An 18077-nucleotide genomic window follows, 5' to 3' on the forward strand; every position below is an offset into this window, starting at 1 on the left:
TTTGGCTATGTTCTTCACAGAAAAATGTATATTGCTTGATTTATGTGTATAACATCAAACAGTCTGTTTTAGGTCGAATGATATCTGGGAAATAAAAGGGTTTAATGCTCTAAGTAGTGTATATGTTCTGTTTGCGATGGTCAGGAGACGACATAAGCACCTGTAGTTTGAATCGCAGCCTCCACGACTCAGTCGTCTCGTTCGTCCTCCACGCTCTTCCAAATCCAACCATCTTCCTTCTCACTTTCTTTCTTTCTCTTCTCTTAACTTTTCGTCAACCTTTAATATCTCCTCTTATCTGTTTTCCATCCTCTTCCCTTGTCTCCCAATTCCCAAGTCTTCTCCATGGCGCAACCGTCTGGACCACGCCAGGCTCTAGCAGGTATGAGCCACACACCATGTCCTCCTCTGGGTGCAACAGCTAACCTCCAACTTGTTCTACCTTAGAATTTGCTTGCACTTTGCATACAACCTTATCCACAGTCGATACTTCGACAAATCCTCTCCTCTCCCCCAATGCTATTTTCAGACTGGATAGCGAGCTCAACAATAACCCGTTTTGTCTTGTGGTAAATACATCTGATCGCGAGCAGCTGGATATGATTGGGACATTGCTTTGGAACGCCTGCACCGACCTGATGATCTCGCGTGGTCATAATCCGGAGGATGTGCTGGTGCTCGGCAAAGTGAGGGCTCTCGCGTTTGCCGTGTTGAACATGGCTGTCTTGCCTGATCTCCTAGGTTTTTCACGGCCTCTAGTATATATTGAAGTGAGCTTATCTAACCTTTCACAGGGAGTTTCAGGGCGCTCGATCTGGCCCTCAAGGCGGCGCGTATTTGCATTGGTATATCATCCCATATCTCGCTTGATGTCTTTATCAACTCTGACAACAACAACAGTGAACCACCAACGCGAAATTGCGCTAAATATCTTGTCAGTGGCAGCCCTGAGGCTGGCAAGCGTTCAGTCTGCTCATCTTGGGCTTGATCCTGCGATTAGCCGCACTGTCACCACCCGATACTTCTTGCTTCGTATTCGACTGGTGGGTTATATTGTCGGAACACTGTTTCATGTGTCAACACCAGAACTGACATAGTATTCCAGGCCTGGTTGCAGGACCGAGTAGATATCGCGGAGCATTTCTTTGCCAAAATCCCTGCGCCGGTTGTGTCGAATGATGAAGAGTTGATTTTCGAAACTTGTTTTATCATTGGTGACTCTGCACTCGCACGGCGTCTTCCTGACATCGCAATCACATGGCTGCAGAGAGCGAGCGATCACTTGCAGTCCTTATCCATTATGACTCAGATGAAGTTTCCAGATTACTATGATTGGAACTTGGTTGTTCGACATTCCCTTGGTGAGTGGGTTGATCTAGTTGATGACCTCGACTAACATGCTGCAGTTGTGGCTTGTACACAGGTTAAAAGCCCTCAGGCAACCGTCACCTACGATATTGAAGTGGGAGTCTTGAGAGAAGTACGTCTGTGGTGAGTGTGGTAGACTTGAAGCTGACCATTTTAGCATTATCCAGAGCACCCTGCTATGCTACTTTTTGATCTCTCTGTGGGACGTAATAATCCTAGTAACGACGGATTACTACAAGGTAGGACTGGTCTTTATCTTGAATGGAACTGAATTAACCATATTGCTGTAGGTCTGAAGGATCTCGTTGAGGAGATACCTCTCACAGATATGAACATGCCGATGTGAGTTATCCCAACAAGTATTGCCTGGATCTTTCTCATAGAAGCTAACAGCAGTGGATCTAGGATATTCCAGTTTGCCCGATCTCTGGGCCATTCAGGGTACCTTGGTACAGCCCATCTGGTGAGGTACTTTGCTGACGGTTATTTAGTGGTTCGGATAATTGTGTGGAAGCATTTCGAATTTTGCTCATGCGCCCTCTGCCAACAAGAGAATGGACAGAGAAATGCTTTGTTGCTTTTCTTCTACTTTTGAGCAGATCAGAGTTCTCTGATTCTAAGCGCATTCGCACCCTCCGGGGTGTGATTGACGCGCTAGAGAAACGTGGATATCCATCAATTAGCGCCAGGACAGCTCACGCCACCGTGATTGTAAGGCAAACTCTCATCATGGTCAATGAAAGAGCTGACTTATTGTATACAGTGCATTTGGAAAATGACTGGCGTTGCGCTTCTCAAGAACGACTACTGGACTGCACAGCTATGGCTTCAGGTGTGCAGTGATCCAAAGATCTTTCAACACTGCTCCATGGCCATCCAGATCGCGATACAAAAGTCAGTGGAACAAAAATTGAGGTTTAACTTGCATTGCGGGCTAACATATTTTCAGGAAACTGGTTGCATGTTACCTACAGACTGGACACATCACTGCTGCTCGTCAGTTAATCGATCGGGGTCTAGTCCAAAGTCAGGTGGATTGCCACAGGGTGTACTTGTCTTATAAGTTGACCCTGCTGGAGGGTAAAGACGGCTCTGGTATGAATGATCCATGGCACTCCAATAATTCCGACATACTCTAACTATATGCAAGGGCATTTCTATCTCGGCTTTCCTTTGCACCCTGTGCCGCACAAGCAACTGAGTCTACTGTCGTGCGCAATGGAAGCTCAGAGACAACACAAACCAGAAGAAGTATTGAACTGTCTTGATCAATTTATCAAATGCTTGACTTCAGATGACACTTATCATCACGACTTTCCCGCCGCCGAACATTACATGTGAGCATGATTCAAATCTGTCGCTCCGTATATAAAGCTAAGTTGGCTGCCCTGAACAGATTTGCAATCACTCTTCTTTCCGAAGAGCTATCTAAAGGCTTTAGCCAGAGGCTTGGCAAATGCATCGAGACTGTACTCGAGAGTGGTGCGTTCCCCCCTAAAGCTATAGCAATCTTTTGATGCTGACCATTCAATAGCCCTGTCTTATGCAAAGGAGAACAGCATGTTTGAAGGTGGCGACCAGGAGGTCTCAGTCACCCAACTGCAATGGCTGTATTTTGCAACATACAAAATTGCTTTGAAACTTATCAACTCTTCCGGATACCTGTGGGCTACGTGTGCCTTGGATCACTCCAGATATGTCTGTTCTGACTATGCAAAGTGTCTGTTTGGTTATGTTTACTAACATGTTTTCAGTTTGCGCTTCAGTATCGCCAGATTGCATACCCCGAGATGAATTCCAAAGCACCCAGACCGCATTTATTTGCGGTTGTTTACCTTCGTCTCCTTGTTAACTCCCTTAAGGCGCGCTGCGATGATGATCCAGCTGAAAAGGTTAGCTTCAACGGTTCTTGTTTAAAAAATATTATCCACCGGGGATTTCACAACATCATAGACCATGATGACCATACTGACCATCTGCAGACATCGCACTACGAGGATGTTCGCGCTTGCTTTCAGCAACTCGATGACTTACATGGTTGGGAAGATGGAGAAGAGAAGACAGATGATGACGCGAATGACAAAGAAGACAGGCACCGTGATATTGCGCGATTTTTCGACCTTGAGGCTGCCATGCACCTCAAGAAGTGGAATGATGTCGCCAGCATATGTGCATCCGATTATGCATTCCCTGATCCGAAGTTTTACGCACCGATCATGGATCTGACTCTCCAATTGAACCTACCACCTACACTGGCGATCCAGATCATCAAGGTGCGTTCTATCTCATGACTGGGAGGCAACATTCTCTGAACAAATACTGACGTTTATACAATAGCGGATCGTGTCAAAACTCAACGAGCTACAGGACGACCCCCCTACCACATGGCAACGCGATTTCCGGGTTTCCCTACCCCGTTACCTCCATTGTCTATTCACTCTAGCCATTGCACCGGTTCAATACACAAGCACTTATGGAATTGCCTGTCTCGATGTCGAAATGGCCGATCCCAAGGTTGCTGAAGAAGTGCTTGACAAAGTCCTCGCAATGGCAGACGAAGAGGCAGGCGTGGAAGAGGATGAACACAATAAACAGCACGGTCTGAATGCCATCCAGGCCAGAACGGAGCTTGGTGAAGTGTTTACATATCCAGCTGCGGAGTTGATCAAGATTGCTACCATGGCTTTCAACAAGGCTGTTGACTTTTACCGTGCTACCCAGGACGAGGACTGTCAGCGTTGGGCGGACAAGGCCATTCGTATTGCTCGGCTTGTGCCTGGTTCCCAGGGTAATCTGCTAGTCAACACGCTTCAGACTAGACTGGGGAGCTTGATTGGAGTTTGAGGCCTCGAGGAGTTGTTAGGCTGATTTGATCTGGAGATTTCGAGTGGATCTGTGGTGAGAAGTGTGTGCTGTGCGCAAGAAGTATTTATTAAGACGCCACCGATCGAGGTTAGGTTGAGGATTGGACGAAGACGGAGATGATATTTCAAGGTGGGTTGTGTCAAAAAGTGGAGGAATGTGTGTGTAGTGCAGTGCTAGGTTTTTGAGAGGAAATCGAAAAACTTGTATTAAGTATTTTTATGCTTTCTCGATCAAAAGAAAATTATGAAGAGAAAGAGAGGATTCAATGATCTTGATCATGGTGAGATGGCCTATAGCCTCTCACAAAAAGGTAAATATGGGTATCATCAGAAGGGAAATGATCTCTAAGAAATCAGGAAGTAGAAAGGAAAATCGCCCAAGCCACCAAAAATCTGGTAGATCATGCAAAGATGCAAGGAAACAAAAATAGAATGCCCAAGAGAATGCAGAAGCCAGAATGCCAGAAAGAAAAAAAAGAAAGGAAAAAAAGAAAGAATCAAAGGAAGGCGATGTAAAAGTTGAGACACCAGATATGCAGTACCTCTCCCCAAAAAGCAAAAGCCTGCAATGGGAGAATGAAGTTCATTCCACCTCATTCGTATCGCAGGAACGACTCCGCGAAACCTGCCGCGCGCCCCCTTATACCGCAGCGACGGGGTAGATGGCATACGGTGAGGAATACGAGGCGACTTGGAGATGGCCGAGTAGCTCTGTTTCCGCTCTTGCTCCGTATCCTTACCGCTACTATCCGTCTCAGTCTCGCCGCTCTCATCACTGCTCTGTCCACGATCACCCACAATGCGGAGTGTGAGACTGAGCTCGCGCTCGAGCTCCTTCTGCGCTTGCATGCGTTGATTCGAGCCGTTGAGTTTCTTGCGGTACGCTCGGAGAGTCCGGCACAGTTGCTCGGTGGACATGTCCAGGCTTCCGAACTCGCTGCGCGGGGTTGTTTTGCCGCGGTTACGGAAGTCGAGGGATGTACGGCGGTTGGTGGTTCTTGCGCTGTGGGGTTTTCGGGGTGTTGGTGTTTTTGATTTGGGGCTTACTGGAGATGGGGACCGGCGGCGTCGGTCTTGCGGTGTGCCTGGTGTTGGTGAAAGACGGTTTGACGGGGAGGGTGTTTCTGAGATGGCGTGGTTTTTTAGTGATGATGGTGCGAGAGATAGTCGAGACAGCTTGCGGAGTAGGGTTGGAGAGTGCTCGCGTATAGGTGTTGGTGTTGTAGGATTGGGGCTATCTGGTCGTTGAAATCCGGCAAGCTCGCTGCGGGAAAGGACTTTTCGAAGAGGGGGCCTCGCCGCTGTCATTTCTTTCACGGGGCTTTCGTCGTCCTCGCGTGTGTTCCCGATGAGGTCTGGTGAGACCTGCTGCTGGACAGATAGATTCCATATCATCAGGATACCATCCATACCAGCACTGACCACTGTGCGCTTGGTTTGGGACCCATCGGATTTATCACGCTCCTCCAGAAGCAACACATCGGTCACGCCTTCTGTATGGCCAAATTCGCCAGTGAGGAGCTGGTCTCGCTCCAGATCATAAACACGTATAGATTTATCGGTGCTTGAAAGACCTATAAGAACCTTCGGGGTTTGACCTGAGATCTCAGAGGCAACTGTCAATGAGCCCAAAACTACCGCATCGGCGGTCTCCGAATCAGATGCCTTGAAACAGTGAAGTTGACGCCCGGAGGGGATATCGAATTTCGAAACGCAACGGTCCATGGTAGAAAGGTATAGAATGTTCGAGTCGTCTGGACAAAGTGTCATCGACACGGGGGAGGCCTTTTGAGTAATGACTCTTGAGATAAGGTAGGCAACAGATGAGCCACAGTCCACCTCGCGTGTCGCACGATCTCTTATAACAACGGTGCGGTCTGCGGAGCATGAAAGCAGCTTTTCGCCTTCGTTGATGAACATCAATTTTCCAACAGCTCCGACGTGATCGTCCATAGTTTGAATCAACTGCAACTCGGTGTCTCGTCTCTCGAAGAGTTGCACCATCCGATCACGTCCAGAACTAGCTATCAACCAGGTATCGTCCATTCCTTGTATGGCCACATCCGTGATCTCTCCACCATGGGCGCGCGCCTCGTTGATGCAAGTCCAGTCGGAGCTCGAAAAGATTCTACATCAGAGTCAGCTGAAGAGCTTGGCTACTATCTCAAATTTGCACATACCTCAATACACCAAACTTGTCACCAGAGACAAACCAGTCCGCATTTTCAACGGTCCTCAAAACTTTGAGTTCGTTTGCCGCATCGTCTTCTTTTCCTGGAAATTGATCGAGATCGATATTTTTCGATCCTCGACACTTCCCTTGGGCATCCCAAAAGTTTACCGAACCATTGCGAGACCACGTGAAAAAGTCCGCAGACAAGTCATTGGGGAAATCCATGCGGCAAATGCCGAGAATCGGGTCCCGGTGAGCCGGCATGGAAGCCTCGCCCTCCTCCTGTTCACCATCTTCGCCTAGAGTGTCGATCGGATAGACATGAATCGCGCGGGTGGATTCAACAGTGACCAGGTGGGAATTAAGAGACCCCATGCAAGTAATCGCCGGTGATTTGCTTTTCTTGTCAATCGCACTCTTGTCAAGGCGCGCAGGAGACATCGGCGTGGATGAGCCGGACGATCGTAGAACTTCAAATGGCACCCGCTGCATTTGCCTTCCTCGTCCACCTAGCCATATGGACTCCTGGTCGAAGTCCACGGCCAAGGAGGTGATGCTGAACCCAACTTGCTTTATCGTGATCATCTTCTGGGATCCTTCCCGATCATCGAGAAAGCAAACTGTACCTGAGTCTGTGCCGATTACAGCCTCATTGTGTGAGATACTGCCCACACAGGTGAAAGTGTTGTCGCCCAAAGTGCCTAATAGACAATTCCTGCCGGAAAGTGCTTTTGGCGCAGGATTGGGCGAGGGGCCAGCTCCCTCGGCATTCAAACGTGACTTGGTTGGTGAAACAGGCCGAATCACCGTTGGAAGACGCCAGACCTTAACGTGTCGCAGACCGGTCCTAAACAAAGACATTAGTTGACTGCTAGTTATCACCATCAGGTCAAACATACGTGACCAAGCTTTGGCCGACCCAGCACATATCCTTGATAAACGAGGTGCATTTATTCGCAGAGTGTAGCTTGGCCGACCCATTCTTGAGGTTGATTGTCCAGATAAAGAGAAATCCGTCGTTCGGATTGCCGAGTGTTGCCAAATACTGGGAGTCAGGGCTAAAAGCCAAACTGCGAACACCGAACGTATGTTCGTTCAGAATGGATAGAGGAACATCGGGCAAAGCATCTCTCGCTGTCGAAAATATTAAAACCCGAGGATTATAACCAGTCTTGACGTCGTCAGCTGCTGTTGTTGCAATAGATTATCTCAATTTCCGCCACTTACCTCTCCCACTGCAAGGAACCTTCCATTCGGGCTGATCGAAACACTCGTCACTGCTTTGATTCTTTCCCTCGAAGACCATCCACGTGGACTGCCGCTGTCGATAACTTCGCTCGACGGAGATCCATTGTGGAGATTAAGGTGCGGATTGGATCGGAAATGGGAAAGGGATCGCGATCTCGGGTCTGGGGTGGCCGGGGGAGTTGACTGGTTGTAAAAAGAAGTTGATGGGTTGACGCTTGTCGCGGAGGGGCGGGCTCGGAAGAAGCGCTGTGTTATGTTGTCGTTCTCGTCTAATTCTGCAAGAACCGCTGCTGATCCAGCGCATAACGCAAAGCTTCTGCTCTGGTCATGGCTTGAAAACCCATTGGGAGTGGTTGTTGTTGTGCCGATAACGGTTTGGAGGGACAAGGAGGATTGGTGGGAGGTTTTGCTAGGGGATCGCGTGCCAGGTCGGAGGATCGGAGAGTTCGAAGGAGTGATTTTCAAGGATGCGCCGGGACCAGCAAGCTTGCTTTTCGCACTGAGGGGGGCGGTGGTAGCCATATCCTCGGGGAGGCGATCGGTGATTCAAGGTCCGCTGAGAGCGCGGGATATTTGCATTTCAAACCAGGTTCATCAGATAGATTCGCAGCAGATGCCAGTCAGGCTGTAATAGGCGTTGGAAATTTTATGTCGGAGAGTGGTCAGGAGAAAGTGTGGAAGGATGGTAGAATTAGTGGGGGCAAGCTGAATTGAAGCTCTGATCAGCCAAGTCCGGTCTCCATGCACACACACAAGTCTAGAACTCACCAAAAGAGCGTATAGGAAGAGAAAAGGAAACAAACACGAGGCTCATTCCGCGCTAAAGCAGATCATTCCAGTCGATCGGAGGAATTTGAACCTTTTGGATGCCCCTGGCTCCATGGGGTTATATGGGCTGCTCCTTGACTTCTGATTGGCCTCTCGATTTCAGGAATTGCCGGATTCTTACTTCTCGAGAGATTTGAGATCTCGGGATGCCCTTCGATCTGCGAAAAAGCGCGAGATGAACGGTGGGTCGTGTACGCACAGGTCGCCGCACTAACCGGGGCCTTCGGCTCAAGGTGAGCTCTGATGGGAGTACGTTGTACGTTGTTGGATGTGGTTATATCACAGACCAAACCAGAACAGAACCAAGGGAGGCCCACGGGAGGTTCCACGGGAGGCCCACAGGTCTGTGGATTTACTTTTAGTCTGAGACTTTTGTCTGCACACCACACCTCGATTCAGTCTCACGTGCCCCGAATACGATCTCGTGCCCCCCGATGCCCTAATCTCGCAGCACAATTCGACCAGTCCATTGCGATGTATCGCCAACTCCGGTATTGAGCTTCTTGGCAGCCATACATGCCCATTTCCACCAATAATATAGATCAATTACAAGTCTCATGCAACTGTCATCCACGCTAAAGTCCTAGCTAGCATCTTGTGTTTATTCTACAAACGACATTATGAAATACAGGGCTCTAAAAATTCTGCTGCACAACAACCCTGGCTGCTCCAGAGTTGGTCGCACCTCACTGCCGCAAAAATATACATAATCGTCAATTTCCAACTCCGGCACTCGCGGTTGATGCGGGTTGAAGCCCCAACAGGGACGTCCATGCAGCCACTTATCACATATGTACCGAAAACTGGCGTCACTACCTTTCTCGGCTCGAATAATATTAATAATGGAAATCGTAATAGACAAGCATTCTGCTACCTAGGTAGTTAGTTAGCAAAGTACATATGTATACAAGAATAGTAGGCCGCTTATGCGGCCTTGACGTCTTTTTTGGTAGTCTTTTTGAAAGTCCTTTTATATGTCTTCTCGGATATTCTTTTCATATGTATTTTTTTAAATGCTCTAGCTGTTTCTAACGCAATCAATTTCTAGACCGTTGTCTCTACCAGCCAAATCTTGATGAATTTCAACCCGGAGATCTTTGGCGAGCTCGAGATCTACCGGCCCGAGCGATGGCTAGGGGAAGAGGGCAAGCAACTCAAAGAATGGGAGATCTCCTTCAGCAAAGGTCGTTATAATTGAATTGGAGCTAGGTACATATTCCCAAGCCTTGTTTCTCAGCGGTCACAAATATGGCTTTTTTGGCTTAGCCAGTGTTGAACTTCATCTGTGCCTTGCATATCTATTTAGTTTCATTACATTGGAACTCTTTGAGATGGATGCAAGCAGTATAGAATGGAGGGATACTGTTTCAGCGAGTAACATGAAACCAATTAACTAGAGTACGGATATTGGAAGATCGCTGGCTGCCTTAGCTCGATATATAACTATTGCTTCGTATCTGCCGACGATACATCTTCTGTGAATAAAGTTATCGAATGAAAACTGTGAGTCAAATATTTCTTTGATTCATGTTCTCGGTACATCTGTCATATTTTGATGATCAACTTGGGTCATATTAGTTCTAGGCTGTCTTGTACTTGGCTAGACTTCAGTTCATACTGTGACGCCATATTTCTCAGGCCACCAATATTTGGATTTGGCTATCTTATCGCCACCGGATATTTTCCCTTCACTCAGGTGAACTGCCAGATCTCACATTTATCTATTGTCAAGTTTGCTCAGGTCGTTATTCCCTATTTTTCCATCTTCAGGCGATTCCTAAGATGGCCACCAAATGTGCTGCCTCATCGAGGCTGGCTCTTCCTGCCGTTCTTCGCAATATTTTCCGCTCTCAGTTCAATAGTAACTTGGGCACTTCTTCAATAACCGTCTATCACCGATCTCTTGCCTCGGGTCCTCTTTTCTCTTCGAATATCCAACTTCAACGATCATTCAACTCAATGCCGCGCTTGCGTGATTCCCAGAATGATCAAGCAGCGCCCGCAGCCCCTGAAACCGCGGCCGTCGCCGATGACACCGTGCCTTCTCAACACAACACACCGAAAAAGAAAGATTACGACTCATTCGGCAAGAAAGGTGGATGGAATACACATAGACGTCACCCCAAAGACCAGCAAAGGGACCCAGATAGCACTGGAAGAACCGACAGAGAGCGCAGAGCTTTCCGCAACGAGACTCGCAGGGAGGCGAAAAAGGAACCTCGCAAGGATTGGCAAGACAGAGCCGAAAGATCGAAACAGTTCCCAGAGAACAGGGGAAAGAGAAAGCCTGAGACCTGGCAAGTGCAAAAAGCGGCTTTGAAGGAGAAGTTCACCGGTGGTTGGAACCCACCCAAGAAGCTTTCACCTGATGCCCTCGATGGAATCCGTCATCTTCATGCGAAGGCTCCCGAACAATTCACGACCGCTGTCCTCGCAGAGGAGTTTGAGATGTCCCCGGAGGCTATTCGCCGAATTTTGAAGAGCAAATGGCGCCCATCGGAGGACGAGATGGAGAGTCGGCGCAAGCGATGGGAGAACCGGCATGATAGAATCTGGAGTCGTATGGCTGAGCTTGGTCTTCGCCCTTCGACAAACCGCACGCGAACCCTTTCAGACTTCCATGTGCTGTATGATGACAAGAATCGCGAACGAAGATAGTTGTCTATGTACATTACACTATGTTATATATGGTTTAATTTGCGCCTGTACAATAAGTAATATTACCTGTGACTTTTTCCTGCTTTAATATTGTGAATAAACAACATATTTACTATAGTAGTTGGTTGCAGAAAAGGGTGGGTATCATATGTCATTTAGCCCGTAGTTCGGGGTGGAGCTAGGAGCAAGGAAGGATATCATCGCCACGCAACTCCCTCGGCAACACAACACATCTTCAACTCCACAACCAGCATGGTTCATTCTGGTTGACAGAATGCTAGTGGCGGCACATTTCACCAAGCTTCAACCTAACTACAGCTCATCGTGCCGGCAATTCCCCCCAGCCCTTGGCCCCTCTCGAACTGCAGCCCACATGCGGCACAACCGCCATGCCGTCCAATATCCAAGTCTTCGTGAAATGGAAGGACCAGACTATATTTGCAGGAGAGGATGTGGAATGTACTATAACATTCAAGAACGTGGCCGATACTGGCGCTGATGCCAATAATGCGGGTGAAGGAGGTCAACATTCACGGAAGGTCTCTCGAGTCGCGAATCACACACCCAACTCGAACTCCGAATCTTTCTTCGGATTTAAATCACCCCAAGCTCTCTTTTCTGGTCGCCGATCATATTCCATCAGCTCCCAACGGAAACCTTATCACCGGACAGCCTCGTCCCTGAGCTCTCCGTTGGTCGGCTCCCATAGCTTTCCTCCGAACAACGGCCCCTCTACACCGCGAGCATGGCAGCCAGGTCACAACCATAAACGCTCCGTCTCCATCCTATCCATTGATAGTGAAGGCCAAACCGATCCGTCGCCTTCCACCCACCATTACAATCGACATCAGCCAGCCAGGGGTCATGGGCGCTCGGCGAGTCTCCAGGTTCTGCCACGAAGGAACAATAGCTACGAGGATTCTTACAAAAAAGGTAGATGATGGAAAGTGCAAAAATGTACTTAGCGGCTCTTCAGCTAATGACTGTCTCTTATCAGCGAGATCCCCCTCTCATGCCTTTCCATTTCCATTGACAGAGGCTCCTAACGAGCATCCCAACGGCAGCCTGAAAGTTGATACCTCCCACTTGGGGCGGGCCAGCCGCCCTGGCTCTCTAGCGACTAGTCCAATAGGCGCAGTAGAGCCATTGCGTGCACCCTCACGACGGCCCCAACCGCCTCCCCTCGATTTTAAGTTTCCAGCGATGCCTTCGACCGATTCAACTAACAATCGCACCGTGCGCACTCCATCACCAAAGTCGGCGACAACGAACGGTACATCATCAACCGGAGGAAGGCCCACTGCCAGAGACGCGCAGGGTCTGACTGGACCGGCACATCAGCAACTAACTCGAATTATATCCGCCACAAGCGTGAATGGGAGCAGCCGGAGCAGCGGGGAGTTCTACTCTGCTAGCGACCATTCCACCGAGACCCTCGGGTCCGAATACACAAATTATTCGGTGCAGGGTGCGCGAGCTCCCCTCCCATGCGGCATGCGCGGCATCATTCGAGCGTAGTTGCATCTCCCGCCAAAGCCTCCAACAGCCAGGCGCTGCTGATGGGCTATGCGCAGGTTAACGCATCATTCACAGTCGATGGATCATTAGTCAACCAGTCAGCCTTCGACGAAGTCAAGCGAAAGGGAGTTGTTGGTGGCCAACCGGGTTCAGGCGGACTTCCTGGCCGTCCAACGCCAACAGTTGAGCGACCACGTAAAACTGGTGGGTTCTGGGGCGCACTCAAATGGAACACTATTGAGGAGTCTATCAATGGTCTTCTCTCAAATAACGAATTAGACGGGCTACGAGAAATGCGTGGTGTTACATCGTCGAGATCAATTCCGCTATTGTCCACCTCGCAGTCGCTGCTTTTTGTTGACCTCCGACTCGCACCAGGGGAGGAACAGTCATATTCATTCTCGTTCTCTCTTCCCAAAGGACTCCCGGCGAGTCATAAAGGGAAGGCAATCAAGATATCATATAATTTGGTCATTGGAACTCAGCGGCCTAGCGGGCCTAACGAGCCCCAAAAGGTCAACCGCATCAATATACCCTTCCGCGTTTTCAGCGGCGTGAATGGTAAGTTATGTTATTCACTTTGCTTTCCATCCCAAGTTCTCACATTTTCATAGAAAAGGGAGATATTCTTGGGCATGACTTGATGTCACCTTATGTACTTCTACGGGATGAAGCGAAGGTGCAAAAGGTCGGGCCAGTGATGCCTGCGACAACGAAAACCCAAAGTATCAGCAAATCTCACCATTCTGCAGCCGATTTCCTTGGTTTTGTGGATGAAATTTTGGAGCAACGTGCGCGTTCCAACACGCTGTTTCCACCTGGTGCTACGCCCTCGAGACGACCTAGCGTCGAAGGGTTACCCCAGATGCTTACTTCTAAGGATGTCATCGACTTTGCTATCCTTCGCAGCAACCAGGCCGTGAACTCTCGCAGCAGCCCCAATCGCTTTGAGATTGCTCGCGAAGGTAAACGTATCGCAGTGGTCGTCTTGAACCGACCAGTTCATCGACTTGGAGAGACCATTATTGCCACTATGGATTTTGGAGATGCCACAATTCCATGTTACGCTGTTCGTGCCTCGCTAGAGACGTCCGAAAAGGTCACCCCTACTTTGGCTATCCGGTCAAATGCCAGCATTCACCGAACCACGCGGCGCATCCATGCTTCTCTGTTCGAGAACACTCTCCATGCTACCCGAGTGGCTTTTAGCCCTGCTATCCCTATCTCAGCCACGCCTTCAATCTTGACGAGCGGTGTGACTCTCGATTGGGAACTGCGATTCGAGTTTGTGACATCCAGTGTTCGAGGCGAGCAAGGGGCCCAACCCTCGGGCACTCGCTTACTCGAGGCCTTGTCATCGGATGATCGCGGCACAGTGCTGTCTGCTATGGAGCATTTGAACTGTGAATCATTCGAAATTGCTATCCCGTTGACGGTTTATGGAGAGACTGTTCGAGAACGACTGCCTGAGGAGAATGAAGGCTACCCAATCTAGAACTCTAGATGTATACTAGATGTACACACGTGCTTGCCTGCCGCGCAGGTTATGCTTGATTTTATTTCGTTTGATTAAATATTCCCCTTGTGCCATCGAGGGAGAAACTCCCGCAAATATAGACCCCACCAGGCTCTGAATTCCCATGTATAATTGATATTAAATTTGAATTTGAAAAATAGCTACATAGTACTACTATTGTATGTAAAATATATCTTATAGTTGTGACGTAGACGTGGTAACTGGGGCAACGCGGCCAGTCAACGGATCGGATCTCACTTTATCAACTTTGGTGGAGCTGAAACCCGATGACATCTCTCTCCTTGCGCGTTTCTCCCAAACGCATCATCCAGAATCATTGCTAGGTATGTCTCATTGGTACTATCTGCGCGTCTGCACATCTGCACATCTGATGGCATTCCTTAAATCTTGGACAATAACTGGTGTCTAATATTGGAATGTAGGCTCATCACGATCAGCGCAAACCCCGCCGAAATACACCCCTGTCGAAAGGGAACTTTTTAATCGAGCCTGAGAGAATATGGCTTCGTTCATCACCACCATGTCTGTCCCCACTACCCCTCCCGTTGTTCATTTCCCTTCCCCTGGGGAGCCTGTCTCTCGCTCCCCGCAATCCCATCTCCCTTCCGTTATCAGCCCTTCCGCCCTGTATCAAACTACCCGCACTTCCCATATCCCCCTCTCGGAGCCTCCATCTTACCTGTCGCCGGCAGTGCGCGCACTCAAACAGGGCTGCCTTGGACTAACACCTCCCAGCAATGCACGCACACGCGCCCCCTTCAAGCCCCGCTCGGCTGCCAAAGGCACGAGCAGTTATCAACTACGACAGTTCGCCGAAGCCACACTTGGAAGTGGTAGCTTGCGCAAGGCCGTGAAGCTACCCGAAGGCGAAGATCAGAATGAATGGCTCGCCGTCAATAGTAAGGCGCATCTTGCGGAGTTGTACTAGGCATACCTGCTAATGTTTTGGTGATCTAGTTGTCGACTTCTACAACCAGATCAACCTTCTCTACGGCTCAATAACTGAGTTCTGCTCACCGCAGACATGTCCTGAGATGAAGGCTACAGATGAGTATGGTGCTTCCTTGGCAGGCGGTTGATGACCCCCGACTTACAAGTTTGGATAGGTTTGAGTACCTCTGGCAAGACTCGGAGAATTTCAAGCGGCCAACCAAGATGTCTGCCCCGGAATACATTGAACACTTGATGGCCTGGGTTCAGAGCAACGTCGACAACGAACAAATGTTCCCTAGCCGGATCGGTATGTCTCAGGAGTCATTTGTTAGATAGTATGTCTATTGCTCACCCATATTTCCAGGTGTCCCATTCCCCAAGACCTTCCCCAGTCTTCTCCGCCAGATCTTCAAGCGTCTATACCGTGTATACGCCCACATCTACTGCCACCATTACCCAGTGGTAGTGCACCTTGGCCTCGAGCCTCACCTCAACACCAGCTTCAAGCACTATGTCTTGTTTATTGATGAACACAAGCTGGCCAGTGGGAAGGATTTCTGGGGACCGCTGGGTGACTTGGTGGATAGTATGTTACGCAGCGACTAAGGATTGAATCGGGAAACCGGGTAGTAATTGTGTTTTGCATCTGATCTCCGCAGTCAGGGATACTGACTGGTCTACGGAAAAGGATATCTCAGCGGCGTTCCGGGTGCGGTTCATGCATTGCAGTATTTTAGCTTGGACTTTTTGGCGTTTGGGACTTGACCTAACGCGAAGACCGAAACGATGAATTCATGGATATCTCTTTATTTCTGATGTTTTTTTGTAAAGAGGATGTTGCAATGCTTATTGTGTAGGCTGTAATAGCCGATATAGGGAGTTGTCTGGACTAGATTTTATACTTCTTATACTCCTGCAATTAGCACAATAGATGATTTAAAATGTTAAACCAACCGCCAATGATATGCTAGCGGTACATCTTTCCTCGACTATGTGGATGAAAGTAGTCATTGACTAATGTCTATCAGACTCTGACATGACCTCTTATGGAATATAAACAACCGCAGATGCATTTCCTGCTCCTCCTTACCTTCTTAACCGACGGTGACTCGGCGGGTTTCTACTTGACGGTGATTGGATCTCGTGTTTTAGTCTCGAAGGAAGCAAACAACGAAAAGACACTCCGATACTCATATTCTTTTCTCGATTGAATTGCGTGGGCATAGTCCACGGCTAAGCCACTAGAGGCACCAATATCAGCATATGTTTGCCCTAAGCCGTCACTAGATTGGACCTTAATCTCAGGTTTCCGTCTAGGTTGATCCCGACACTCGAGCGGATCTTCAAAGTCATAGAAACATGATTGTTTGGTAATGGGCCATTTTATATCCCGGCCAGTCAAGCCTATCATGGTTGTTCTTCGTGGTCAATTTGCATAACTGGCCCATATGATATATAACCTGTGAATGTGATACAATTGACAACACACCACCAGTAGCGTAGAAATCCCGCAAATTATTATCTCTAAATGGCCGAAAAGATGTCGAAGATACGTCGAAGCCGCCAAGTAATTATATATGCACGTGACCTGGCTATTGTGTGTGTGCACGTGACCACGGGAACATTCGGCCCGGAGGTCTCAACCTTGCATCCTTGACGAAGCAAGCACTCCGAACGTCGATATCACCTCCCCATCCAACCCTCTGTGTCTCTCCTCCCTCCTCGAGGCCACTCCTCCAGCCAATTGCACAATGATGTCCGCTCGCTTCGCCCGCGCTGGCCTGCGTGCCACCCAGTTCTCCGTTCCTCGCACCGCCGCCGTTAACGGCATCAGGTCCTATGCCACCCCGGCCCAGGATACCCGCGCCCCCGTCGCCCTGTTCGGTGTTGATGGCACATACGCCTCTGCTCTGGTATGCACCTCCATTGCTCCGGTCTTGTCGCGACCGTGTGCTTTGCCTTTTCGCGACAACACCCGTCTTTCCCCGACCCCTCCCACAGTCGTGTTCCACTCTTCAAAAGCAATCTTCAAATCCTCATCACAAAACACTACAACCCATACTGGAATGAATCCCCACTCTAACCATGCTCGTGAATAGTACACCGCTTCCACCAAGTCCGCTGCTCTCGACCAGACTGCCCGTGCTATCGCCAGCCTCGGCGAGACCCTCAAGACTGACAAGAAGCTCGTCTCCATCCTCCGCGCTCCTATGCTCACCGTCGCCGACAAGAAGGCTATCGTCGAGGAGCTCGCTAAGGTGGCCGGTGCCGATAAGGCCGGTATCCTCCAGAACTTCCTCGAGACTCTCGCCGAGAACAACCGTCTCGGTTCCCTCGAGGGTGTCTGCGACAAGTTCGCTACCCTGATGGGCGCTCACCGCGGCGAGATCGATCTCAACATCACCAGTGCTCAGGTACGCACTCCATGAGCTGTGTTTCGGCCTCGCAAAAAAAGATAAAAAAAAAACAATAAGGATATAAGCTAAAACTTCATCCGCAGGAGCTCGATGCCAAGACCCTCTCCCGTCTTGAGAAGGCTGTTTCCAAGTCTCAGCTCAGCCAGGGCAAGAAGCTCAAGGTTGTTGCCAAGGTGCGTTATAATCGATGGAATTTTGTTTTGTTTTGTGGCTGTTTGCTAATTCTGTCTATTAGGTCAACCCCGACCTCGTTGGTGGACTCGTCGTTGAGATTGGCGACCGCACCGTTGACCTTAGCGTTTCTTCCAAGATCGCCAAGATGAACAAGGCTCTTTCTGATGCTTTGTAAATGTAAATTAGCCTTAGCGTTTGAGGGGATGGTTAGATTATAGCATATCGTCCCAGATGAACGGTAGCGTTCGTAGGGGGAAAGGGGTTTCTAAGATTCCCTTTTCCACCTTCATTTTGTTTTGTTCTCATTACTTGTCAATTGCACAAATTCATCCATAATTGATGTCTTAAGATCGTTACTT

General features: G+C 49.1%; 6 protein-coding genes across 6 annotated transcripts; 5 read left to right on the forward strand and 1 right to left on the reverse strand.

Annotated features, from left to right (window-relative positions):
- Nucleotides 1-345: 345 nt before the first annotated feature.
- On the forward strand, nt 346-4212 carry N7471_001714 (SPO22/ZIP4 family meiosis protein; the record flags this gene model as incomplete). Its single annotated transcript, XM_057274435.1, has 18 exons — nt 346-382; nt 448-741; nt 795-845; nt 901-1043; nt 1106-1361; nt 1407-1480; nt 1526-1607; nt 1659-1710; nt 1774-1809; nt 1860-2079; nt 2132-2262; nt 2318-2463; nt 2519-2705; nt 2765-2850; nt 2903-3066; nt 3123-3260; nt 3351-3641; nt 3706-4212. 18 exons carry the CDS (start codon nt 346-348, stop codon nt 4210-4212), a joined length of 2895 nt encoding a protein of 964 aa, XP_057142614.1.
- A 613-nt stretch (nt 4213-4825) lies between these two features.
- N7471_001715 (WD40 repeat domain-containing protein) lies at nt 4826-8175 on the reverse strand (the record flags this gene model as incomplete). The annotated part of the gene is made up of 5 exons (XM_057274436.1): nt 4826-4857; nt 4904-6360; nt 6413-7252; nt 7305-7576; nt 7633-8175. 5 exons carry the CDS (start codon nt 8173-8175, stop codon nt 4826-4828), a joined length of 3144 nt encoding a protein of 1047 aa, XP_057142615.1.
- Nucleotides 8176-10263: 2088 nt separating this feature from the next.
- Nucleotides 10264-11139, forward strand: rrg9 (mitochondrial ribosome assembly protein RRG9; the record flags this gene model as incomplete). The annotated part of the gene is made up of 1 exon (XM_057274437.1): nt 10264-11139. The coding sequence occupies one exon, from the start codon at nt 10264-10266 to the stop codon at nt 11137-11139; it is 876 nt and encodes a 291-aa protein (XP_057142616.1).
- Nucleotides 11140-11528: 389 nt separating this feature from the next.
- On the forward strand, nt 11529-14152 carry N7471_001717 (putative intracellular protein transport protein (Sat1); the record flags this gene model as incomplete). Its single annotated transcript, XM_057274438.1, has 4 exons — nt 11529-12072; nt 12137-12607; nt 12658-13218; nt 13272-14152. The coding sequence occupies 4 exons, from the start codon at nt 11529-11531 to the stop codon at nt 14150-14152; spliced, it is 2457 nt and encodes an 818-aa protein (XP_057142617.1).
- Nucleotides 14153-14714: 562 nt separating this feature from the next.
- Nucleotides 14715-15733, forward strand: N7471_001718 (Mob1/phocein family protein; the record flags this gene model as incomplete). The annotated part of the gene is made up of 4 exons (XM_057274439.1): nt 14715-15093; nt 15152-15245; nt 15301-15434; nt 15492-15733. The coding sequence occupies 4 exons, from the start codon at nt 14715-14717 to the stop codon at nt 15731-15733; spliced, it is 849 nt and encodes a 282-aa protein (XP_057142618.1).
- Nucleotides 15734-16779: 1046 nt separating this feature from the next.
- On the forward strand, nt 16780-18068 carry N7471_001719 (F1F0 ATP synthase subunit 5). The gene is made up of 4 exons (XM_057274440.1): nt 16780-17040; nt 17227-17541; nt 17628-17717; nt 17780-18068. Exons 1-4 carry the CDS (start codon nt 16879-16881, stop codon nt 17891-17893), a joined length of 681 nt encoding a protein of 226 aa, XP_057142619.1. The 5' UTR covers nt 16780-16878; the 3' UTR covers nt 17894-18068.
- Nucleotides 18069-18077: the final 9 nt, after the last annotated feature.

This window comes from Penicillium samsonianum, assembly GCF_028829775.1.
Source record: "Penicillium samsonianum strain IBT 33392 chromosome Unknown utg000001l_segment0_segment0, whole genome shotgun sequence".
Lineage (NCBI taxonomy): Eukaryota > Fungi > Ascomycota > Eurotiomycetes > Eurotiales > Aspergillaceae > Penicillium > Penicillium samsonianum.

Coding starts and splice junctions, on each gene's coding strand:
- N7471_001719 (XM_057274440.1), top strand. CDS start 16,879: ATGATGTCCGCTCGCTTCGCCCGCGCTGGCCTGCGTGCCACCCAGTTC. Junction 17,542..17,627: donor TCAACATCACCAGTGCTCAG/GTACGCACTCCA, acceptor CTTCATCCGCAG/GAGCTCGATGCCAAGACCCT. Junction 17,718..17,779: donor AGCTCAAGGTTGTTGCCAAG/GTGCGTTATAAT, acceptor TCTGTCTATTAG/GTCAACCCCGACCTCGTTGG.